The sequence below is a fragment of the Bos indicus x Bos taurus genome, chromosome 19, assembly GCF_003369695.1.
Source record: "Bos indicus x Bos taurus breed Angus x Brahman F1 hybrid chromosome 19, Bos_hybrid_MaternalHap_v2.0, whole genome shotgun sequence".
Lineage (NCBI taxonomy): Eukaryota > Metazoa > Chordata > Mammalia > Artiodactyla > Bovidae > Bos > Bos indicus x Bos taurus.
This window is the reverse complement of record NC_040094.1, coordinates 58,894,163-58,919,350: the sequence shown is the minus strand read 5'-3', so window position 1 is coordinate 58,919,350 and position 25,188 is coordinate 58,894,163. Positions and strand designations below refer to the sequence as shown.

Sequence of the window (25,188 nt, the reverse complement as noted above, 5' to 3'; positions counted from 1 at the left end):
GCTCTGAATGTCCCCTTATTGCAGAGAGGGGCTTTGCAAGTGCGGTCAAGTTAAGAGGAGGTCCTGCTGTGTCAGGGTGAGCCCAAAGTCCAGCACGAGAAAACAGATGACGACCGAGGACCTGCTGTACGAACAGCTCGGTGGCCTGTGGCCACCTGAACGGGAAGGAAATCCGAAGAAGGGGGGAGAATGTATACGTAGGGCTGAGTCACCTTGGTGTACAGAAGAAACTAACGTAAGACTGGAAAGCAACCATAAACTCCAAGAAAAATTAATTAAAAACAACAAGAAATAAAAGTGTCAGTCGCTCAGTCGTGCCCAACTCTTTGTGACCCCATGGACTGTAGCCCGCCAGGCTCCTCTGTCCACGGGGTTCCCCAGGCAGGAAGACTGGAGTGGGTTACCATTTTCTCCTCCAGGGGATCTTCCTGATCCAAGGATCAAACCCGCATCTCCTGTGTCTCCTGCATTGACAGGCGGATTCTTTACCCGCTGAGCCATCAGGGAAGCCCAGTACAGGCGGGAGACTTTCCTGCTTTCTTCTTTGAGTCTTTTGAGAAGGGGCCAGGCTCTTCTCTTCGTGGTCGGCCCAAGCCCCGTACTGGCAGAAACTCCACTACATCCTGTACACCTGCTCCCTGGCTCCTGAAAATACAAGCCCGGAGGACTTTTTCTCTCATTACAAATCCATCCAGTTGGCCCCTGTCCAGGAGGCTCCGGAGGTGGCAGGCCATAACGACTCGCACGGCCCAGGGCAGTGGCAATTCTACATCCTTTATGGGGAAGTCAGGCCGCCCGGTCAGCCCCCGGGAAAAGGTTTTCCTGCCCGGGCCTCCCAGGCCTTGCTGCGAAAGGCCCCGACAGAATGGGAATAAAATGTAAAAAATAAAGTAAAATGAAGGGGGAAAGAAAGGAAGCGTATAAACCAAAATAATTGCAACAATATAAAAGCCTCATGTAGGTGCCATAAAGAGCGATCGGATTGAAAGCTGCTGATATAGCCGAATCCATAAAAGTGTGCTCCACGTTGTTTATGACACGCCGGGCCGCACAGGTTCCGAGGCCCAGATTAATGGGGCTCACAGAGGAGACAGACAGTCAGAGCCCCACGGCCCTGATGGGTAAACAGAGCCCTTGGAGTTTAAAAATACGAGGGTGCCCCACCCCGCCCTGCCAGACCTTGCGGCTGCCTTGTTGGTTTCAGGAGGTTAAAGAGGAGACTGACACCCCCTCGAGGGTCTTGGGGTCTTGTCCAGGCCCAGGTGGCAGCTGGCACGGCTTGAGGGAAGGGGCCCCCCCGGATTCAGCAAAGGAGGTCCTGGGGCTCAGGAAGACCTGGTCCAGAACCTTGTTTCCCCCGCATCCACCCCGGGCATCCTGGGCACAACTCTGGCTGCTCTCCTCACCCCCCAAGTCTGTTTTCTCAGCTGCAAAATGGGGGTTAGAAGTCACTGCCTCTCAGGGTTGTGGGGATTCAGCCCCTGGCTCAACAAACCTTCTCTGGCCAAGGGCTCAGTATGCGCCAGGCTGTGTGCCAGGCACAGGGATTCCCCTATCAGGGGAGAGGGGCAGGGCTCTGTCCCCCTGACGTGCAGTCTGGGGAGAAGTCAGATCAGCTCTTAGATGTTCATGAGATTAAAGGTACCCGCCACAGGCGCCTGGAGGGAGGGTCCTGGGGCGTGGCCAAGTTGGTCAGGGGCTGGTGCAGAGTGCCTGGCCCCAAGTAGGTGCTCACCAGGTGACAGCCCCCTCCTCCAGGGAGTTGCCTGCTGTGCTTGGGGTGGGGGTGGGGTTTTTTTGCTTCTTCCCCGACCCCCAGCTCAGCCTGGACCAAGTGACAGAGCCAGAGGCCACCAGGAGGTGAAGTCATGACTCTCAGGAGCTGTTTGACCGAGGGAGAGAATACACGGGCACTAGGGGCTTCAGGAGGTCAGCAAAGCCTCCAGGGCCTGGGGGACGGGAGCGGGACTCAGGGAGCCAGAGGGAGAAGAGCATTCCGGAACGGGGGCCCTGTGTGGGTGCTGGTGAGACGAACTGGGGAGCTGGAGGTAAAGGTGGGTGCCAAGCCCAGGTGGCCTCAGAGCGCCCCCTGCAGACGTGAGGGTCCTGGCTCACGTGCCACCCTGCCCCCAGCCCCCTCTCCTGACCCGTCAGGGCATCTCTTGGCTGAGCCCGTCATGTCCTCAGAATCCTTCTTAACCCACTGCCAACAGCGGATTGGTTCTTGTGGTCGTTCAGTTGCCAAGTTGTGTCCGACTCTTTGCGACCCCATGGACTGCAGCCCGCCAGGCTTCTCTGCCAACGGGCTTCCCAGGTGACTCAGTCGTAAAGAATCTGCCTGCCAATCCAGGAGATGTGAATTTGACCCCTGGGTTGGGAAGGTGCCCTGGAGAAGGAAATGGCAACCCAATCCAGTACTCTTGCCTGCGAAATCCCACGGACAGAGGCGCCTTGGTACAGTCCATGGGGTTGCAAAGAGCCGGACATGACTGAGCAACTAAACAGCAAAGACAGCACACGGCAGATTGGAGCAGACGGCAAGGTGAGCGCCGTTTCCATCCCTGCCAGGGGGAGGCAGGGCAGATTTGACTGGGGGAGGTCGGATCAGGGCCAGATTACTGAGAATTTACAAACTGGGCTAGGAGCTGGGAGTCGGCCCCAGGCGAGTATGTGGTCACAGAGCAGCCGGCAGGCGTGAGGATGAAGTGTCTCGATCTGGGGCCTCTTTACAGAGAAATGCTAAGCCCAAGAGGAAAACACTCTTAAATCCTAAAATTCTTATCCCCAGCCCTGGGAGATATGTGTATTATAGTGTCCTTTCTAGGGAAAAGGCAGTTGAGGCTCAGAGTAGTGAAGGGGCTTCCCCAAGGCCACACAGCCCATGGTCTCAAGGCTCGGCCTTAAACACTCCTGCATTCCTTGCTTGTGCTGCGGGCTCCCCGTTTTCAAAGAAGGGAGGTGGGTTGGAGACGGTGGCGGGAGGTCAGAGTGAAGATACTCAAGGGGGGCCTTCAGGAACAGGAGGCTGGAGTTCCCCGGGGGTGGGGGGCGATGTGCCCGGAGAAGATAGGAAGGGGGGTTCAGGGAAGCCCAGGGACCAGGAGTGAGGCAGTGGAGGGGGGACAAAGAGCTGAGAACCAGGCATCATCCGGGGGAGAAGGAAGCAGGAGGCTGGAGACCTGGGTGAGACAGGGAGGACTCTAGAAGCTCAGGTTACAAGGTGCCAGGGATGGGGTCAGTGGGGCTGAGCCCTGAGCATCACGGAGAACCAGGGTGGAGGAAGTGGGTTTCTAACCGGGAGGTCGTCAGGGATGGGGCCTGAGAAAGCAGGGGAGCGGGAGGGGGCCAGGACTGGGACTGAAGACCGGGGGGCTGTGTGACTTCTGCAGAGTCAAAGGAGCCAACAGCAGGTGCCTCTCGCCAAAAAGGGGGGATGTGTGCACCTCTAGACATCCAGGGAGTGGCCATCGGCCTGGTGTTGCAGGCAGGGAAACCTGGTCCCATTATCGGCCTTGTGCATCATTAGTGAATGTCCCCGGGAAGTAAATTGCTTCACCTCGTCACCTGTTTCCTCAGCTTGCTCATCTGTAACTCGTGGAGGGGATTAACAGCCTGCCTCCAGGGACTGCTGTTAATGACGGAACAGTGGTGCCTGGATGGTGCCCGGCCCACGGGAGTGGTGGAAAGGAAGGCTCTCGGTGTGACAGGAAAGCAGAGGGCCCGCCCGGGTGGACTCGCCCTGGGAGGGCACACCTGACTGCCAGGGGCTCTCTGCCAGGCATGGGAGCTGGGCTGACTCCGGGTCTCCGGGAGGCCGGCCAGGGGGAGGGGGCAGGCACAGGACGCAGGCCATCAGTTCTGGACAATGGAGTGAACGGGGCCCCAAGGATCCCCTGGGAAAGCTGCAGGCAAAGCAGAGCCAGCGCCAGCATCTCCCAGGTGAGCTTGTGATGTGGGTGGGGCCCTGGGACAGGAGGAAGCTTGGGGGTCCCCACTCAGGCGTGAAGCTGGGTCTCTCCCAGCTGCCCCAGGACAGTTTTGATAATAGGTATGGTGGGGGGCACCCACTCTGCTTTGCCACAGGCATCGTGTTGAGTGCGTGTGTGTGTGTGCTTAGTCGCTGAGTCGTGTCCGACTCTTTGTGATCCCGTGGACTGTAGCCCACCAGGCTCCTCTGTCGGTGGGATTTTCCAGGCAAGAATAATACAGCAGGCTGCTATTTCCTCCTCCAGGGGATCTTCCCAACCCAGGGATCGAACCCAGGTCTCTTCTGTCTCCTGCATTGCAGGCGGGTTCTTTACCCGCTGAGCCATCGGGGAAGCCCATGCTTTGCCACAGGCGTCCCGTTACAGATGAGGAAACTGTGGCTCGGGGACCATGCGACTGGACCACAGGTCAAGCGGGTGGAGGGCAGGGAGACAAGCTGCCCCCTGCCCTGGGCCGGCTTCCAGCTGCCCACAAGCCCAGGGCCGACCTGCCCCACCCAACACGGGGCGTGGGGTGGGGGGAGCACCACAGGTGGCCATGAGCTCTTGAGTGACCGATGTCCCTATGGAAGGGGATTGAATTTTATCTAATTTACACTTAATTAAAAGCAGATCCCCAAGTCAGTTATTAGAACACTCTACGTATGTAAAGAACAACTTGGGCTTCCGATCCCACCTTTCCAGCTGTACATTTTATGAAATCTAAATACAGATCACGTATTCCAGATGAAAATCCAGCATCCAAATTTGAGGAGATGTGCTTTAAGTGTAAAATACACACGGATTTTCAAAGACTTAAAAAAAAGAAAACAGTGTAAAGTATCTCATTAATATTTTCTATCTTGATTGTATGTTCAGTTGATAATATTTTGGATATGTTGGGTTAAATAAAGTGTAATTAATTTTGCCAATTCCTTTTTCCTTCTGAAACAGTGAGCTACTGGCAAATTTTAAATTGCATATGTGGCTCATATTATAATTCGTTTGCACGGTGCAGCTCTGATCAGGACCCAGTGGGACCACCAGCCAGGTACGAACTTGTCAAGAGCTGTGGTGGTCTGAATGAGGTCACCTGGCTGACACCTGGGCAGAGGGCAACTCTGGGGGTCACTGGTCTTTGCTCTCTCCGTCTCCATCTCTGAAGAGCATGGATGTTTCCCGAGGGATGAGGGATGCAAAGAGGCTGCCTGCCCTGAGCAGAGAGGGGCTGAGGGGGCGGGGGTGGGGAGCAGAGGATGAGACAGATGAGGGAGACGCTGCTGGCGGTGGGCGAAGTCGCAATCGCTCCCAGGAAATTGGCTGGCAGGCCGGCAGCTGGGGGATTTGTGTCAGCGACAAGCACCAGGATTTGAAGTGCAGTCACTCGTAGGAGGAGAAATTAGCTGAAAATCAGCTGATTCTGCTCTCAATCCAGCACAAATCCTGAGAGCAGGGGGTGAGGGGCAACGGGGTGGGAGGAAACAGACAGTGGTGTGGGGTAGGCTCAGGCAGACATGGGGGCGCTGAGGGAACCCTGCCTGTTTCTGTGGGCCTGCTGGAGGGCTGGGGGAGGGGGCAGAGAGTGAACGACCCCCGGCCCCCACCACCACCTGGGCTGGCCGGGAGGAGGAAGGCAGAGCAGAGTCGGAGGGGGGGAGGTTCCAACCTCGGGCTCAGGGTCAACTGAGTCACCCAGGAAGATGCCTGACCTTGATTCGGACCAAATGACTCGATTCCATTAGACTCCAGGTATTCAAAACACTGGAAAATACATGGAGGAAAACACCCCCTCTGATAGCTCCTTTTCCCATAGAAACAGCAGCCCCAGACTGTGGGCTGGGCCCCCAGGATGCCAGGATGAGTGAGACCCTGGCTCAAATCAATGTCAGAGGTCACACCTGTGACCCTCATGGGTCAGCATGCAGACTGGAACTCTGCTCCTTGCATCCAGGTCTCTTTCTCGGCAGACAGGAGCCTGGTCTCGGGGAGGGGGTCACTGCAGATATGGGAAGGGGTTCTGCAGGTGCCAAAAGGCCCAGGCAAGGGCAGGTCGGGACTGGGGAATGTTTTGAGCTTTCTGCAGCTTCCCAAGTGGCTCCGTGGTAAAGAATCCACCTGCCAGTGCAGGAGACGTGGGTTCTCTCCCTGGGTCAAGAAGGTGCCCTGGAGGAGGAAATGGCAACCCACTCCAGTATCCTTGCCTGGAGCCTCCCACGGACAGAGGAGTCTGGCAGGCTACAGTCCTTGTGGTCGCAAAACACATGTCCTAGTGACTCATCAACAACTGGGCTTTCTGGGCCCTGGAAGACAGAGGCTGGGATCAGAGGAAGGACACAGGAAGGTCCTGTGCCGGCTGGCACCCTTCTTGTGCTGCTGGCAGGGACGTCCCCGAGGGACCGTGGATGATAAATGAGCTGGCTTGTGGAGCAGCAGTTGTGCAGATGTGAAGGATGTGAACATCTGGCTCCCGCAGGCGGCGTGGCGCTTGGCCGCTGCAGGAAGCTCTGGCTCCGTCCCACGGACTCGGCGACTCCCCACCTCCACTGCCTCCCGGGGATGGTGCGTGGAGCGGGGCAAGTGGGGCCGAGGAGAACGCCCACCCCCACCCCCTACCCCTGGCATCTCCATCAGGGGTGGGAAACCTGCCTTTGGTCTCGGCCGGACAAACGCTTCTCCGTTGAGGAGACTCAAGGAGTCACCCTTTCCGTTTGCTCCCCTCTGCACTCTGCCGCTGAGGAGAGGCTTGCCTCTCTCCTGCAGGGTTGGGGGCAGTCTCTGGCGATGGACAGGGGTACTTTGAGGCAGGAGCTGGGCAGAGAGCCTGTGTTCCATCAGCGAGGATGGCTTGGCTCTGACTGCAAGTGGTGTCTCTTATGTGCCAGGTGAGTGCAGGCAGTCAGCACACTTCTTTAACAACGAGCTTCTCAGCTCCTGGTGGGCTCTCACCACCAGCACCTGAGCCCCGGGGGTGGCTGTAATCCTCTCATGCACACACTTTTCCCAACATTTCATGTCTCCCCTGGGTCTCTAGGGGGCCGGCTGACGGCCAAGCTAACTGTCCCTGCTCCTGAAACTATTTCAGACTCATGGGGATGGAGTCCAGAGTTCAGCACCCTCCTGGTTCCCTGGCTCCCGCTTCCACCGCAGCTGGGACTCCTCCTCCTCCTCGGGACGGCTCCTCCCCTGCCCTTTCCCAGCCTCCCCACTCCACGCCATTCCATCTTCCCCACGAGCCCCGGGAGCCCCGTTCCCAAGATTTAATGACACGCTGACTTACTCTCCACGGCGAGAGTGATGGGCTGGCTCGTCTTGTTGTCCCCGTTCTTGTCGTTTACCGCCTGCACGTAGTAGCGACCCGCGTCGGGTGCCACGGTCGACAGGATGACAAGGGTGTTCTCCAGGGTGATGGCTCTGGGAAGCAGAAAAGGACTCGGCTGACAGGTGGGCCTCCAGGGATGCGAGGCGAGCAGGCACATGAAGCCAGGCGCCCAACAGCCCCTCCTCCAGGCCACCCCCTGGAACCACGGACTGCCTGAACTCCAGGCACAATTAGTTTGCAGAGAATCCCAATACTTCGCCAGCGCTGGGGACCAGATACAGAGCATGTCCAGGGGTCTGAGACTGGCCAAGTGACGCTGCTCTGTGTCCACCCCAGGCCTGGCTGGGGGCCGGAGCTCCCCCAGAATTCTACTCTTTCTGGTCATTTCTGCACCAGGAGGATCCAGAACTAAAGAAATTCACTCCCCAGAATGAATAAATGATGAGAGATGATAATACATTTAGAGATGAGTAGACCCATTCCAGAATCACTGCCTTAGCCTAATCCTGAATCTGTTTGCTGCTGCTGCTGCTAAGTCGCTCAGTCGTGTCCGACTCTTAGTGACCCCATGGACTGCAGCCTACCAGGCTCCTCCATCCACGGGATTTTCCAGGCAACAGTACTGGAGTGGGGTGCCATTGCCTTCTCCCCCTGAATCTGTTTAGGTTGATTCAAAAGCCACAGCCTGCCTGTGACACAGCCTTCTGGGGTTTACATGTCCCCCTCAGCCCCCTCTTAGGGTGCAAAAAGGAAGTGAAAGTGTTAGTTGCTCAGTCGTGTCTGACTCTTTGAGACCCCCATGGACTGTAGCCCATCAGGCTTCTCTGTCCACAGAATTCTCCAGGCAAGAATACTGGAGTGGGTTGCCATTCCCTTCTCCAGGGGAATCTTCCTGACCCAGGGGTCAAACCTGGGTCTTCGGCATCGAGGCAGATTCTTTACTATCTGAGCCACCAGGGAAGCACCTCCTTTTCCTTTTCCCTGAATCCAGCCAATAAGAGGGGCTGTCAGGGCTGGTTAAGAGGGAAAAGGGAAACCGGCTGGGCAGGGGGGCACAGACGTAGGAGGTTTGCTGTTGATCTGGTTCCTGGGATCCTGTCACGTAGCCCCTCAGCCCCTACATCCACGGGTCAGGCGAAGGGCTTGTCCAGGCGGAAGCTGGGCGCCCTACGGGTGTGGGGGCAGGAGCCCTGCCCGGGCCGGCTCTGCCCAGCACCTCCTCTCCCCCATCCTCCTGATGACGAGCAACAGCGTTAGTTCGTCGAGTCTATCTCCAGATTTTAATGTGATATGCCCGAGACAGCTGTTAAACATCCTTAATGTTAGTTTAACAAGGACAAATCCAGTTGAATTCTTTTCAAATCCTCCCATTAGGTGAATGTGACAGACTTTTAAACGGGTTCTCAAATAAACATCCCCGTCAACGCCTCTCCAGCTTGGTCTCTCCCAGCCTGGCTGGGCCAGGGTCCCCCTTTATTCTGGCTTTTGGGGTTCCAGTGCTGGGTCTTATATTGCCCTGAGCTCCAAGAAGACAAAGCCTTCCTCTCCAATTCCTGGGAACCCTAATGGTGTCCTTTTTTTTTTTTTTTCCTGAAGAAGTCTTTTAACCTCCAGCTAATCCACCCCACTCCAGTACTCTTGCCTGGAAAATCCCATGGATGGAAGAGCCTGGTGGGCTGCAGTCCATGGGGTCGCTAAGAGTCTGACATGACTGAGCGACTTCACTTTCACTTTCCACTTTCATGCATTGGAGAAGGAAATGGCAACCCACTCCAGTGTTCTTGCCTGGAGAATCCCAGGGACCGGGGGAGCCTGTAGGCTGCAGTCCATGGGGTCGCAGAGTCGGACACGACTAAAGTGACTTAGTAGTAGTAGTAGTAATTCTAAAGGAACTCAACCCTGAATACTCATTGGAAGGACTGATGCTGAAGCGGAAGCTCCAATACTTTGACCACCTGATGCGAAGAGCCCTTACTGGAAAAGACCCTGATGCTGGGAAAGATTGAGGGCAGGAGGAGAAGGGGACGACAGAGGATGAGATGGTTGGATGGCATCGTCCACTCAATGGACATGAGTTTGAGCAAGCTCTGGGAGACAGTGAAGGACAGGAGAGCCTGGCGTGCTGCAGTCCATGGGGTCACAAAGAGTCGGACACGACTGAGTGACTGAACAACAACAAATGAGGTGATGGGAGTGAGGACAGCGCCAGGCGAAAATATTTTAAAGTTAACACAGTGGGACAGGGATGGTGACCACGTCCCCACGAACCTGCCCAGACTCCTCAGCGAAGTGCAGGGAATCCACTGCAGGGACCCTGGTCCTCCAGTGCAGCTTGTGGAGGTGGGTGAAGGCTGTGGGGGAGGGAAGCTGCCTAATCCCGAGTCTGTTTAGGTTGATTCAAAAGCCACAGCCTGCCTCTGACAGAGCCTGCCTCTGACACAGCCTTCTGGAGTTCACATGTCCCCCTCAGCTCCCTCTTAGGGTGAAAAAAGGAAGTGACAGTGTTAGTTGCTCAGTCATGTCCAACTCTTTTCGACCCCATGGACTGTAACCCACCAGGCTCATCTGTCCATGGGATTCTCCAGGCAAGAATACTGGAGTGGGTTGCCATGCCCTTCTCCAGGGGATCTTCCCAACCCCGGGACTGAGCCTGGGTCTCCTGCATCGAAGGCAGATTCTTTACCGTCTGAGCCACTAGGGAAGCCCTAAAGCTCTTTAAGTTGGCAGGAAATAAACTTCCATGGCACAAAGTCCCTGGGTTTGGGGGTCTCTGTGATGCGGCCAGAGTGGCTCTGCCTGCCTCTGGAGGCAGGTCCCTGTGTCCGGGACCCCCGGGGCCTGGGTTCGAGTTCCCAGTGAGCGGAGTGAGCAGAGGGCAGCGAAGGGCCAGCGGCCTGTTGACCTGCCCTCCATCTGTCCCCAGTAGGAGGCTAATGAGAAAGGTCCCCGGGCTTACAGCCTTCAGCAGGATGACCATCCCCTTGATAGATGGTTCCGGCATGACCCTGTCCCTCACTTCCAAAGCGCACGACACTCAGGAGGGCTTCCAGTCGGCTTGCCCAGGGGCACCCACGCTGAAGGAGGCTGCCAGGATTCTTGCAGGGAGTGGACGTCAGGACTCCCCTATCAGCAGAGGCTGGGTTACGTTCTTCAGCCACACTCCTCTGGTTTCAATTTCTTAGGTCTGTCTCGCTTCTCTGATTGGCCCTTCCATTCCCTCCAATGAAGCCAGCCCTTTTTTCTCAGCTCTGGGGGTGGGAGGCAATTGATCATTTAATTAAGAGTAAAATAAACCACCCTAGAACCTGCCCCCAAACCCTCAGCGTGCATCTTTGTTAGGAATCTTGTCTCCTTTTCAACAATGAGTATCAAGGAAGGGGTGGGGGTGGGGGTGGGGGGTGGCTGCTAATCTCTGCTTCCGCCCCGGGAGGGACAGCGGTTCTCTGTAGATAGCGCAGCCCCTGTGCCCCAACGGCTGATGGCACTCATCAGATGCGTATCTCCGGCAAACAGACACCAGAGGATTTGTTTCCAGGGACCTTTCCTCTGGGTTACGAATATTAATCTGCTGTAATTGCTGAGATAAAAATGCCCTGTGTTCTCAAGTGTGTTTGGGAGGAGGGCTGGAGGGGGTGGGCGTGACCAGGAAGGTGTGTGTGCGTGTGTGTGCACGCAACCTGAGGGCATTCTGTTCTAGTGACAGTGGCTATTGGGAATGAAAAAGGGTGGGGGCGGTGATGGCAGAGGCCAGGAACGGCCAGAGGAGGTGGGAAGCTGTCAGGAAAGGGGTGATGGGAGTGAGGTTGCAGAAAGAGCTGCGTCTAATGCGGCAAACCCCGGAGACAGATGTCCACTTGGCCCCTCGGGCGGCCATGGCACATGTGGTTCATCCATGCTGGCGCTCTTCCCACCGAGTCTGAGCCCTTGGAGTCCTCCTCAGCACAGTATTCCTGCAGCCACTCCCAGTCGGTTGGAGGGCCTTGAGATCGGCTCAGAAAAGGGAGTTGGGAAGCAGCCGGGACTTGCTGCCCGTCTCAGCACCTGCGTGGCAGGGCGATCCCCTTCTGCGACTCAACCTCGTCTGCGTTAATGGTCCTCACTCGCTGCTTTTATTGAACTTTCATTAGGCCTAAGGGATCCTCACACACAGCACGGGTCCATCTGTGAACCTGCGGTACCCGCCCCCCACCCCCAACCATCACCTGCTCTGTAGCAGCACCTCCGCCAGGTGACTCTAGTTCTCTCAAGAGCAGAGTTAATTTCCCTGCGTCTTGAGGCTGACTTCTACCACGTGACTTGCCTTGACCAATGGGATGTCAGCAGAACCTTGACTTTGCTTGTTCTGCAACTGCCAGGAGGAGATGTTAGGGCCGGCTGGCTGGAGCCTGGGACAGCAGATCAGAAGGGACTCACCCAGAAATTCTAATCAGCCAGCCCCGAACAAACGAGAGAGCCAGGCCAAGCTCACCATTCTGCTGACGTGAATGATAAATGCATGCTTATCGCATCAGGCCGTTGGGACCACTTGTTATGCAGCACTATGGTATCTGGAGGTAACGGACACATTCCAGGACAGTGGTCCTCAACTGTGGCTGCGTGCTGGAATCACTGGGGAGCTTTCAAAAATCCCGATGTCTAGGTGCATACACACACTGTTTCAATGCAATCAGAGCATGTGAGGGGCAGAATTGAAAGATCAATGTATTTTAAATGGTGCCAAATGATCTCAGATGGTAGCCAGGTTGAGAATCACCAGATCAATTTTCCACAAGTGCAATCACTTTATCCTGTTTAGCCTCCATGTCTTTGTCCCTGCTCTCAAATAATTTCCACACAAAAGAGAATTAAAGATCCTGATTCTGGTGGCCCACTGGTTAAGAGTGTGCCTGCCAATGCGGGAGAGACGGGCTCAGTCCCTGGTCTGGGAAGATGCCCCATGCCACGGAGCAACTAAGCCTGTGCGCCACAGCCTCTGAGCCCGTGAGCTGTAACGACTGAAGACGGTGCCTTTAGGGCCCGTGCTCGGCAACAAGAGAAGCCATCGCAATGGGAAGCCCTCTCACCGGAACCAGAGAGTAGCCCCATTCCCTGCAACTAGAGAAAACCTGTGTGTAGCGATGAAGACCCAGCACAGCCCCAAATACACAAATACATACATATCTGGGCTTCCCTCACAGCTCAGTTGGTAAAGAATCTGCCTGCAGTGGAGGAGACGCCATTGGAGGAAGACCCACTGGAGAAGGGATAGGCTACCCACTCCAGTGTTCTTGGGCTTCCCTTGTGGCTCAGCTTGTAAAGAATCCACCTGCAATGTGGGAGACCTGGGTTCAATCCCTGGGTTGGAAAGATCCCTTGAGAAGGGACAGGCAACCCACTCCAGTATTCTGGCCTGGAGAATTCCATGGGCTATATAGTCCATGGGGTCACAAAGAGTCGGACACGACTGAGCGACTTTCACTTCACATACATAGTTTAAAAAAGACACTGAAACCATTATACAAAAAAAGGCCCTGACTCTGGAGTCGTCGGCAAGCCTGGAACCAGTTGCGTGAGATTTGGCAGAGCAGTTAAGCACTGGGGGCCTTCACTTTACCATCTGTAAAACGGGGATAAAATCAGCAGCGTTGTAAGGTTCTCGTGAGGGTCATTCATTCAACAAATATTTCCTGAACGTGCACTCCGGCGATGGAAAAGTCAAGGAGACAGAGCACTTCTCACTGGGAGGCGCATGTCTGTCCTGGAGCAGAGGGTGACGTGCGGTATGCGGAGCAGAGGCCAGAGACGACAGGTGCTCCGTACCGCCATGGCTGTTGCCAGGATGTTACTATGTTACACGATTATAACATCTCTCATGGAACCTCATGCTCCCCAAAGGCAAGAATTGGCCATCTCGGTTGGCGCTTCCTACAGAGACCGGACAGGCTCCACCCACAGCGGACCTGTGGCCCACGTGGACCAGGACAAGGGTGGGCTTCCTCCTCTGCTGGGAGCAGGGGACAGTGGGAGTCTTAAAGAGGAACGCCTCCGCGGGCTGTCTCCTGGGGGGTCAGGAGGGCTGCTGTGTCCCACCCTTGACCCCTTGCCCACCCTCCGGGGAGGTGTCGGCTCCATCCCTCTGCCCATAAGCCCGGCGGCCACCACCCCTGACCTGGGCTACACAGAAGGGCCCTTGTTAGCGCTGAAAGGACGGTGTGTTCCTCTCCCTGCCAGGCCTCCCCTCCTCCCCGCGGCCAGAACACACAGCCGCGCACACTGATGGACACCCAGACACACCCGCCTGCCCAGCAGAAACACCCAGTGCTGTCCACCCTGCCCGGGAGATGCCAGCGCCTGCCTGTGCGCCCCGAATCCTGGCCTGGAGCCACGGGGCCAGAGCCTCTGTCTGTGCCAACTTGAGCTTTTGGAGTGCTCCGAGAGGCAGAATTATTCTCCAGCTGACAGACAGAGGCCAACACCCTGGGATTCCCCAGGAAGGCTGAGAGCTGTCCTAGTTCCAAGTCTTGGCCCAGGGTTTCCCAGAAAGGCCCCCTGGGAACCTGGCTGCCCTCCCTGGGGATGTCCCCCACCTGGCTCCACCCCAGAGTGGAAAAGACCCTTCGTCCTCCGCGTCTGGAGGCTCCGTGTGGCCCCGGGCGGGGCTGGTTTCTCACACCCGCCCCCAGGGGTGGGGTGGGGGGGACACTCACATGCGGCTGCTGGGCGGGATCTTGCGGCCATCCCGAAACCAGGTCACCTGCGGCCGCGGGAAGCTGGAGATGCGCGGGGCGCGGATGACGGCGGCCTCTCCGTGGGAGACGCTCTGCTGCTTCTCGCCCTCCTCGAAGCTCCCCATGTCTGCGGGAGGGAAGAGCACACGTAGGGGTCAGCGACCGGAGGTCAGCAACCCAGACTGCCCGCTCCTGGGTGGGGAGCGGTGGGAGCGCAAGGAAATCGCGGGGCAGACACAGGGTGGCCACCGGGAACAGCCGCCGCGTTTGGACCGCCTCACGCGGCCCCATCACCCCCTCCCTCACGACGGCGTGCTCCGCTCGCTGCTTTTGGCCTTTATATCCACTTACGCCTGTATGTCCATGAATCAATGGATTCATTCAATAACCAGGAGACGTCAGTCATTATTTCAAAGAGTTTACAATGGAAAAAAATAAACACCTTCTGAAACAGGCTGGTTGACGTGTCCAGTAGCACGTACGTGGCTGGGATGGGGCAGAGGCAGGATCTGAACTCAGACCTGGGGTCTGTCCCTGGCCCCCTGCCCTGTACTGCGGCAGGGGTTTAGGTGTGGGGTGAAAGGCACTTCTGGGGGCCAGCTTCCTGGCCCTTGTGTGTGAGCCTGCACAGACGTGTCAACACAACACCATGTTGCTCCTTTAGAAGCATGTCCACCCCATCGGCAGACAGAGAGGGGGCCACGGGTCCCAGCTCTGACGTTCCATCAGCCCAGAGAAGAGCAGCGGAGATGTGGTGGGAAGGCTTTGACTGCCCACCTGCCTGCTGGGGTCAGGGTGGGCTTCGACTCTAACAACAGAGGCTTATTTATTTCAAAAAGAATATGTATATTTATGTTGTGCTTGTCCTCAGCTACTAAGTCATGTCTCACTCTTTGCGACCCCAAGGACTGTAGCCCGCCAGGCTCCTCTGTCCATGGGATTTCCCAGGCAAGAATACTGGAGTGGGTTGCCATTTCCTTCTCCTTGGGACCTTCCTGACCCAGGACTGAACCTGCACTGCATCTCCTACGTTGGCAGGTGGGTTTTTTTACCGCTGAGCCATCTGGAAGCCTTATATATGTATACATACACACAGCTGTGCTGTGCTTAGTTGCTCAGTCATGTCCAGCTCTCCTCGACCCTGTGGACTGTAGCCCACCAGACTCCTCTGTCCATAGGATTCTCCAGGCAAGAATACTGGAGTGAGTTGCCACGCTCTTCTCCAGGGGGTCTTCCCAACCCAGGAATTGAACCAGGGTCTCCTGCATTACAGAGTCTTTACCAGCTGAGCCACCAGGGAAGCCCACACATACACATGCATATATAACTGAAGCACTTTGCTGTACACCTGAAATTAACACAGTTAAACTGTGCGCCAATTATACTTCAATTAAAAAAAGCTGGCTGCATCAGTATTTACCCCCATCCAACCAGTCCATTCTGAAGGAGATCAGCCCTGGGATTTCTTTGAAAGGAATGATGCTTAAGCTGAAACTCCAGTACTTTGGCCACCTCATGTGAAGAGTTGACTCATTGGAAAAGACTCTGATGCTGGGAGGGATTGGGGGCAGGAGGAGAAGGGGACGACAGAGGATGAGATGGTTGGATGGCATCACTGACTCGATGGACGGGAGTCTGAGTGAACTCCGGGAGTTGGTGATGGACAGGGAGGCCTGGTGTGCTGCGATTCATGGGGTCACAAAGAGTCGGACACAACTGAGCGACTGAACTGAACTGAACATGCCCCTCTTACACTGTGACTGACACCCCCCCCCCCCCACCGAGAGATGGGGGCCATGTCCCCTCCCCTTGAATCTGAGGGATCTGTGAGTACGCCTGTAGAATATGCTGGAAGTGATGCTAAGTAACTTCCAGGCTAGGTCATCAGAAGGATGTAGCTTCCACCTGGCTCTCTGGACACTCCTGCTTGGAATCCTGCTGCCGTGTTGTAAGGGAACTCAGTCTAGCCCACACAGACACAGCTTTTGTGCAGAGGATCCGAAGTCCCAGACACAGCCAGCATCAACCCTGGACATGTGAGCCCTCAGGTAATTTCAGCCCCTAGCCTTTGGGTCTTCTAGTTGAGACCTCAGTCATCAAAGAGCAGAGATAAGTTGTTCCCATCATGCTCTGTCCAGACTCACAGAATCTGTGAGCAAGACAAATGATTGCAGTCCACCCCCTGGAGGGGGAAATGGCAAACCCCTCCAGTATACTTGCCTGGACAATCCCATGGACAGAGGAGCCTGGCAGACTGTAGTCCATGGGGTGGCAAAGAGTTGGACATGACTGAGTGACTGAGCAATGCATGATGTTTGGGGTTAATTTGTTATGTAGCCATAGAGACAGGAAGAGTATATTAAAGTGCTAAAACTGTATCTAATATTCATTGTATCAAAATATTGGAATCCTATGCATTTTTCACAGTTTTAACATCAACCTCTCCAACGAAGATTACCCCCGCCACCCAAATAGTTGCTGACCCTACGTCAGGTTTCTTTCTAGTTGGACTTCACAAGGATTGTTTCATTCCATCTGCGGAATAATACGACAAAGCTCAATTTTCCTAAATATGCATCATTTAGTTGTTTACTAATTTCTATTACTTGGCTTTGTCTATAAAAAAATTGCATCAATAAATCACATTGATTTCAGTCCTCACAATAATTTTATCTATTTAAAAAACTTTTCACAGAACTCTGAAGATATATTTGAACAATTTAAAGCAATTTCATGGTAATAGTGTTTCTTTCTTCTCTCTCGGGTTTTATTAGCTCCATTTCGTCAGTGAGGAAATTAAAGCTCATGGAGATAGAGTGGCTTATCCAGCTTGAGCAGTTAGGGCGGGGCCGGCCAGCGTCCAGCAAGCATCCAGATTTGCCCCTCTCTTTGCATGCCCTCGCCTCCTCCACGACTTAGCCCCTGCATTCAACTTCTTCATACACCTTCTTTATCTCTTTCTGCTGCACTGAACTCTTCATGGGGCAGTTCTATTTAATTACATTCATGAGGAAATCCCTCTAAGATACCTGGCCCCATACTCTGCACACACACAGTAGTTTCTCTCTAAACTCATCAAATACCGGGACTTCCCTGGTGGTCCAGTGGCTAAGACTCCTGGCTCCCAAAGCAGGGGGCCCAGGTTCAATCCCTGGTCAGGGAACTAGATTGCACATGCTGCAAGTAAAGGTCCCATAGGTTGTAACTAAGATCCAGTGCAGTCAAATAAATACGTATTTAAAAAGTCACCCAGTACTGTCAAGCAATGATTCATTATTGAGTCCCCTCTGTGGGTCAGGCAGGTTCTGCGATAGGTGCTGAAGAAAGCCCTGGTTCCTGCCCTTGTGGAACTTATGGCAGGGTTAAGGGAACAAGAAAAGCAACCGACAGCCATGCAGCGACATATTGCGACAACAGTTAGGACGGAGAAACAAGGTGTCTCTATGAGAGGAGGCATCAGAGAAAATCTCCTTTATCTACTTCAGACTGGGAGGTGGGGTGAGGCTTTTAAAAAGAAAATGATTTATGTGTTGTTTTTGGCGGTGCTGGGTCTTCGTTGCGGGCTGGGCTTTTCTCTAGCTGCAGCGAGCGGGAGCTCCTCTCCGGCTGTGGCATGGGTGCTCCCCGTGGCAGCGGCTCCTCTTGTTGAGGAGCAGGGACCCTAGGGCGTGTGGGCTCCAGCAGTTGAGGCTCCCGGTCTTAGTTGCTCCGCGGCACGTGGGGTCCTCCTGGAGCAGGGATTGAACCTGTGTCCCCTGCGCCGTGCAGGTGTATCCTTTACTACTGAGCCACCAAGGCAGCTGGGGCGAGGCTTTTTAAAGCAGAGCTATATAAAGGGTAGGTGTTAGCCGCACGCACGCACGTGCACGCGTGTGTGTGTGTGTGTGTGTGTGTGTGGTTGGCAGTAGTAAAAGTCCAGAGGAGGAGAATGTGTGAAGACTAGGAGGCAGGAGAGAAGGGCTAGTTACAGAGAATTTAAAAAACGCCTGTGGGGTCGGCTGGTGGGTTTGTGCCATGGGTGGATGATGGAAAAATGGATGAGTGGATGGACGGAGGAAGTGAGGGATGGAGACATGGGTGACTGTATGTACATACGGCAGGATGGACAGGTGAAGGGCGGGCAGAGCTGACCTTGGTCCAAGTCTTGCCGCTGCTGCTCCCATCCACCGTTCCATCTCACAATCTCCCCTCACTGTGGCTCTGAGACCCCCAGAACCCTCCTGATTCTCTCCACTCACCTTGCCAAATGGGCTTGCTAGGTCTGCCCAGGGAGCCCCTTGTCTCTGCTCATGGGACCCAGGGCACAGGCGTGTATGTCCCAAACACCAGCTGCAAGGGGGCTGCTTAGTCAGCCACTGCCGGGGAAAGGCTGCAGAGAAGTGCACGAGGGTGGGGCTGGGGGTCCAGGATCTCCTAGGGAAACTCACTCCCACTGAGGTGGAAACACACGGACTTATTTACTGCACTTCCTCTCGGCAATGCAAGCTGGTGAACATACCATACCGTGCCTTGCAGAACTGATCTAACGCCCTAGGAATTCCCCTGAGAGCAAAGAAGTGTAGGGCTGGGGCCCAGCTAGACGGGGCCTAAAAATTATTCCTCATGTCTTTGTTCTATCTTAAAAGGTCTTGTAAAGCATGCATTCCACTTCAGAGTATATTTACCGTTTTTAGTTATTTTTAAAACTTTTTTTTTTCTTCTTTTGGCCACGCCACGCAGCATGTGGGATCTTAAGTTCCTCAACCAGGGATCGAACCCGTGCCCCCTACAGGGGAGGCGTGGAGCCCTAACCACTGGACCACCAGGGAGGTCCCACTTTTAAAACGTTTTTATAATGAAATGTGTCATGCATTAAAAAAAGAGTGAATATAATTTTATGAATAGTTCAAAGAAGAAGAATAAATGCTCACACACCCACCACTGGGAAAGGCTGAGGGCAAGAGAAGAGGGCAACGGAAGATGAGATGGTTGGATGGCTCAATGGACATGAGTTTGAGCAAACTCCAGGAGATGGTGAAGGACAGGGAAGCCTGGCGTGCGGCAGTCCCTAGGGTCGCAAAGTGTCAGACACGACGTAGCGACTGAACAATAACAGCAACAACAACCCACCACCCAGTTTAAGGAACAGAAGACGAACCAACCTCACCTCCCTCCCCGACAACCTCCTGCTCATCGCCGCCGCGCCCCCCAGAGGTCTAATCGCCATCTTGGATGTTGTGTTCATCATATCATTGCTTTTTCTCTTTCTTTCAAGTTTCCCTCCGTGTAGATGCATCCTTGAACAGTTTATGGTTAATTCAGCCTGTTTCTAAGCTCTCTGGATTATCTTGTATGTCATCTGCTCTAATTGGCTTTGTTTGTGCTACGTGTTTGTTGGGAGCTCCACCTGTGTCCTGTACTTGGCTTGGTCATCCTCAGAGCCGCCTGGGTGTCCGTGTACCAAGACAGAGCAGTGCTGTCGCAGGCGGGCTTGTTATCGGTGTTCTGCTGTCCTGCTAAGGACAGTCTCGTGTAGGCCTGCTAGCACTTGTCGCTGAGAGAATCTCAAGAGGATGTGCCTAAAGGTGGAAGGGTTGTAGGCTGTGCACACGTTGATCTTATGAGGTAACACCAAGCTGTTTTCCTGATTTGCATCAATTTGCCAATTCATACTCCCGTCGGCAGTGGTGGGAGTTTCTATTAACACCTGGTCTTGCTAGACTCTTTGGTTTTTGCCCGTCTGGTGGACATGGGATGGTACTTAATTGTGGTTGTGACTGTTTCTTATGAGGATGCTATTTCTCCATCCAGCTGAGGCTCTGCCTCCAACCATCCACGACTTCCACTGCATCCTAAGTGACATCAAACCATCCAACTGCGTCTGAGAACGTCACCCTCTGTCCCCGGTGCCCCACCTCCTCAGCCGTATCTCCTTCTCCCTTCTTCCACATTTAATACTCCACTCAGGCTGAGGATCAAGAAGAATGGGCCCACCCCTGGCATTCTGGACATCAACCCCAGCGCAAAGGACAGTGGGGCTGATGCCGTCAGCTCTCATGTTGCACAGGGGGCTGCTAAGCTGCCTCGGAGAACAGGGAGCAGGAGCCCCTGGCCCCGTGATGGGTGGGCGGGGCTTGATGCCGGGGCTGGGGATTCCAAGTCTGAGCCATCGCCCACCAAGTGAGGCTGGGATACCGTCGGGGACATTGCTGAGGTGAGGAGGACTAAGAGGAGCCTATGGAAGCTGGATGCTGACTCCAGAAGGTTCTCCCAACCCTCTCAGCCATTTAACCCACTTGCTGCATGCCAGAAATTTATGGCAGCTTCACAAAAACAGAGAGACTCAGGGTGGGGCCAAGAAGGGAGCTAGGGGTGGGGGTGATGTTTTATTGACTTCTCTTTAATTGCTGTAATTAAAAACACATAAAGAAGCTTTTTGTAACGACTGTGCCATCGTCATTAGTGGTTAGCACAGCTGCCTTATTAATTTACCATTAGAACCCGATTCACAGCCCTTCTTTGGAAAGTGGGGGGTGGGAGCCAGGGGTGGGGCCTGCCGGCCCGATCTGACCCAACCCCGCTGCTGAACCCCCAGGACAAAACCCTCCCACCCTGGGGGGCAGAACTGGCAAGAAGGGGAGATGCGGGGTCTGGAGAAGCATCCGTACCCTACCCATCCTCAGAACGGCAAGCACCTGAGTGACAGTGTAAACAGACGGAGGGACAGACAGATGCAGGCGGTGTGCGGGGCACAAAAGCCTGGGAGAGCCCCAGGACTGCGAGGGGTGGGGGAGGGGAACGATTTAAGGTGGCACCCGCTGTCAGGGTCCTGCAAGCAGACGGTGAGTCCCTGAGAGGGAGTGCCTCCTTCAATTTCCCATTCTCCTCGCCCCACCCTAGCACCAGCCCTGGACAGCAGAGGATGGTACCTCCCAAGGTACCATCAGAGAGAATGAGAAAGGCTGTGAATGTCTATTCCAGGAAGCCTTCCCTGGTTGGCCTGGCAGAGAAGAAAGTGTACTCGTCCACCCCCGGCTGAGGGCCTTTCATGATGGTTTGTGTGCACTGATTGCTTAAAATCTTTATTGAATTTTGTTACAACATTGCTCCTGTTTTATGTTTTGGTCTTTTGGCCTCCAGGAGTGTGGGATCTTAGCTCCCGACCAAGGATCAAACCCACACCCTCTGATTAGAAGGAGTCTTTAACCACTTGACTGCCAGGGAAGTCCCTTGTATGCACTGATTGATTACTCATTATGACAGCCCAGCTAGGTAGGCACTAAGGTAGCATTCCTTTTTTACAATAAGGAAATGAAGGCACAGAGAAGTTAAGTAACTTGCCCAGGGTCACACAGCCAGGGATAAGTGCATGCTTGCTTGCTCAGTCGCTTCTGCCGTGTCCAACTCTTTGCGACCCTATGGGCTATAGCCTGCAGGCTCCTCTGTCTGTGGGATTCTCCAGCAAAGAATACTGGAGTGGGTTGCCATGGCCCTCGCCAGGGGATCTTCCTAACCCAGTGATGGAACCGGGGTCTCCTGCATTGGCAGGTGGATTCTTTACCTCTGAGCTACCAGGGAAGCCAAGGGATAGGTGAGGGGAATTTGAGCTCAACGTTTGTTCATGGCTGGTTCCATGGCTGGGTCCACAGCTCCAGTCTTTGGTTGATTAGGGGAGGAAGGAGGAGGAAGATGGTAGAAATACCAGCTGTGGGACCTTGGGTTGTTTCCAGATCACATTTTTTTTTTTTTTAATTTATTCGGCCACATCGGCTCTCAGTTGTGGCACGTGGGACCTTCCTTGATCGGGTGGAATCTTTTGTTGCAGTGCATGTATTCCCTACCTGTGACGTGGGCAGCACGTGGGCTCTTAGTTCCCCGAGCAGAGATTGACCCCACGTCCCCTGCCTTGCAAGGCAGAGTCTTAACCACTGGACCACCAGGGAAGTCCAGTCCTCTGACCTTTCTGAGGCTCAGTTTCCCCATCTCAAGATGTAGCTCCCGGGACACGCCTTCCTACCTTGGAGACCTGCCCCCAGGGACCCATGAAGGGACGACATTTGCACAGTGACACTGGAGGGCGGGGGGTTTGGGGGGCTCTTCTGTCTTCCTGGGCATCTCCTTAGGGACGCGCTGTCCAGCTTGCACCTGTGGCTCTGATTGTTTTGCAGGGTCTTGGGTGTGTGCTCACCTTTCCAGGGGGATGGAGGCTGTGGTTCCTTTCCCACCTGTAACCCCTCCACTCCCCAGGTGCTCAGAGCCCTAAGCTAGTCAGCGACTGGATCAGGGCTGGAACCCATGCTTTCTCTGCCCATCCCCATGAGGGTCATGACCTGGCACGTGAAGAACCCTGAAGCCTGCTGTCAGCATTTTTTGTCTGCTGGTCCCAATGCAGGGGACCGGGGTTCGAATCCTGGTCGGGAAACTAAAACCTTGTATGCTGCAACTGAAGATCCCACGTGCTGCAACGAAAACCAGGCACAGCCCTCAGCTGCACACAGGTGAACAAAGAGGCAGACCAATCCAGAAGCACATCTGGACACTCACATGCATGAACCCACACCCACCCTTGAGCACGCACAGACATACTCCTGGGCTCTCTGCGGCCCGACTCATGGCCGCCCCCGCACCACGAGGCTCTGGGAACCCGCTAAACAGAGCTCCGTGTGAGCCCTCCAGCCGGTAACTGCGGTCCTGACCCGTCATTTTAATTCAGGGCTTTCCCTCTCCTCTGAGGAAGCCGAGTTCTCCTTAGCGTTGATTTATGGGACAATTGGTCCTCCGCTTCTGATTACGGCTGCTCTCCATAGTTATTGTAAACACTCTTCGCCTCACTTGAGGCTTTCTTCTTGACTTCTCTCCCATGCTTCTCTCCAAAGTAATAAGCTCTCTTTTGTGTAAAATCCGAGTCAAGCCCTAGTGAGCCCTGCATGAGAGGGTGTCTAGTTTTTTTCTTTTTTGGAAGGCAAGCTACTTTCTTTTTAAATTTTTATTATTTTTAAATTTTATTTTTGGCCATGCCCCACGCCATGAGGGATCTTAGTTCCCTAACCAAGGACTGAACCTGTGCCCCTCCTGCATTGGAAACTCAGACGCCTAACCACTGGATCGCCAGGGAAGTCTCAAGGGGGTCCTCTTTGTAAAAAAAAAAAAATCAGGGCTCATTAAGGTTTCCCACACTCTCATGGCCCATTGGGCAACCTTAGATGTCTCCCCCTAAAAACCCCAGAATGAAACGGCCCATACTGAGGCTTATTTCTAGCATACAGGGTCTGTGGGGTCTGCGAAGGGGATACTGAGTCATGGTGGGGGGTGTGGGTGGAGCTGATTGGTGCAATGGGTTCTCCGGAGGCTTCTCTCTCATCCCCCATCTGAGGACGCTCTTCTGGGTCCTGGTGGCAATGAGGGGAGGCTGTCACCCGAAAGGCTCAGCAAGGGTCTATTCCTTTACCCTCTGCTCCCTCCAGGAACTCTGGCTGCTCACCTCCCCTCTCCCTTTAGAGCTGAGACCCACCACGAGGCGTCTCACAGTGCTTCCCGAGACTGTGGGGGCCTCCAAGCTCTTACTGCTCCAGGGCTAGGCAAGCTGGAGGATGGAAAATTCCAGGTTGTGGGGTGCGTGCATGCTACATCTCAGTCGTGTCCGACTCTTTGGGACCCCATGGACTGTAGCCCTCCAGGCTGCTCTGTTCATTGGATTCTCCAAATAAGAATACTGGAGTTGGTTGCCATGTCCTCCTCCAAGGGATCTTCCTGACCCAGGGGTTGAACCTGCATCTCTTCTGTCTCCTGCATTGGCAGGCGGCTTCTTTACCACCAGCACCACCTGGGAAGGTCATGGTGGGGAGGGGGGATCCTGGGAAATCTGCCAAGAAGACCCTGGGGAAGTCTGCCATTATGAAGATTTCCCAAGTTGGAGACCAAGCCCAGAGGAGACCCTCAAAGCAGATGGCAGGCCTCCTTTTCAAAAAGGAAGCAAGCAGTCCCATCTAAAGAGTGCTGGGGGCTTTCCTGGCCGCCCAGTGATTAAGACTGCACTTCCAACACAGGGGGCACAGGTTTGATCCCTGGGTGGGGTACTAGGATCCCACGTTTGGCGCAGCTATTAAAAATAAAAAAAGGAGTGCTGGACTCACAGCCAGCAGAGATGTGTCATGTGTCGGCAGTGTGGCTTTGAGAGCCCGGGCCTTGGTTCCATCCGCTGTAAGTGGACGGCACCGGCCCGGATGGCGGGAAGGGCTGCCACGAGCACCCACCAGAACAGAAGGCCACGGCTGGCGTTCAGCTCTTCCCAGTGTGTGGCCGGTGGGCAAAGACCCTGCAGACCCTCTCCACTTCATGGCCCCCCTCTCCCTGGCCCCACGCGGTACTCACAGGCCACCTGGACCTCCGTCTGTCGCTGCAGCAGAGCGCCCATCCGGTTACGCACGATGCAGCGGTAGAAGCCGGCGTGGGTGCGGTCCAGGCTGGTGATCATGTACCTGGGGGCAAACGAGACAGCCGGTGAGCAAGTCAGGCAGCCACGGGGACTCAGGGGTCAAACTGGGGATCAGAGGTTGCCACATCACCCTCTTTCATGACCAAGCACACCAGGGAGCCCTCAGTTGTACCATGGGGGTCACAGAAAGGACCTATAAGAAGATCCCTTCCAAAGGCTCTGGCTCAGGTGCCCGGGAGCGGGCCTGTACTCCAGATACCATCTGGGCAGGCTGTATGGCTTTCTGTACTTGTGGCCCCACGGCCAGAGTGCATGAACCCAAGGGGGCCCCTGGGGATGCTCTCGGGGAGCACCTCACTGGCCCCAGAGCTGCAGAGTCTGGTCCTGGGGGGAGGGCAGCTGGAGAGCAGCTGTGCGGTGCACTCACCCGGCTGGGGGCAGGGAGGAGGCCAGGCTCGGTCTGTGAAGAGCTTCTGGCAGCGAGACGTGGCAGGTGGTGGGTGCTCTTGGGTATGGAGGGGCTAGTTCCCCTGGCCCCCACCCCATGATCTCCCTGCTGATCTGGGCAGTGACCAGGGGCTGGTGCCTAGGATGCCTCTCCTACTCTTGGGTGTTCTCGGGCTTACCCAATTGACTTGGGGAACAAGCTCACTGCAGGCCTGCCCCCAGGCTATGCCAGCCTTGGAACAGAGCAACCTTATTTGTAGGCATCGCCAAGTTTTCTTTTGCCTAAGTTCTCACATGAGCCCATCACCATCACCACCATCACCATCACCACCATCA

At 55.0% G+C, this 25,188-nt stretch overlaps 1 protein-coding gene and 1 non-coding gene across 3 annotated transcripts in view; one reads left to right on the top strand and one right to left on the bottom strand.

The window, feature by feature from the left end:
• The window catches only part of SDK2 (sidekick cell adhesion molecule 2), a 267,728-nt gene that overhangs the window by 92,226 nt on the left and 150,314 nt on the right, over positions 1-25,188 (bottom strand). For both annotated transcript variants that reach the window (XM_027518872.1, XM_027518871.1), the window contains exons 3-5: positions 24,342-24,448; positions 13,971-14,118; positions 7,243-7,376 (exon numbers count right to left, since the gene is read on the bottom strand). In XM_027518872.1, coding sequence (XP_027374673.1) covers positions 7,243-7,376; positions 13,971-14,118; positions 24,342-24,448 — 389 coding nt within the window. The remainder of the gene's footprint in view (positions 1-7,242; positions 7,377-13,970; positions 14,119-24,341; positions 24,449-25,188) is intronic.
• TRNAG-CCC lies at positions 17,082-17,154 on the top strand. Its single transcript has one exon. It is a non-coding gene; the product is annotated as a tRNA-Gly (tRNA).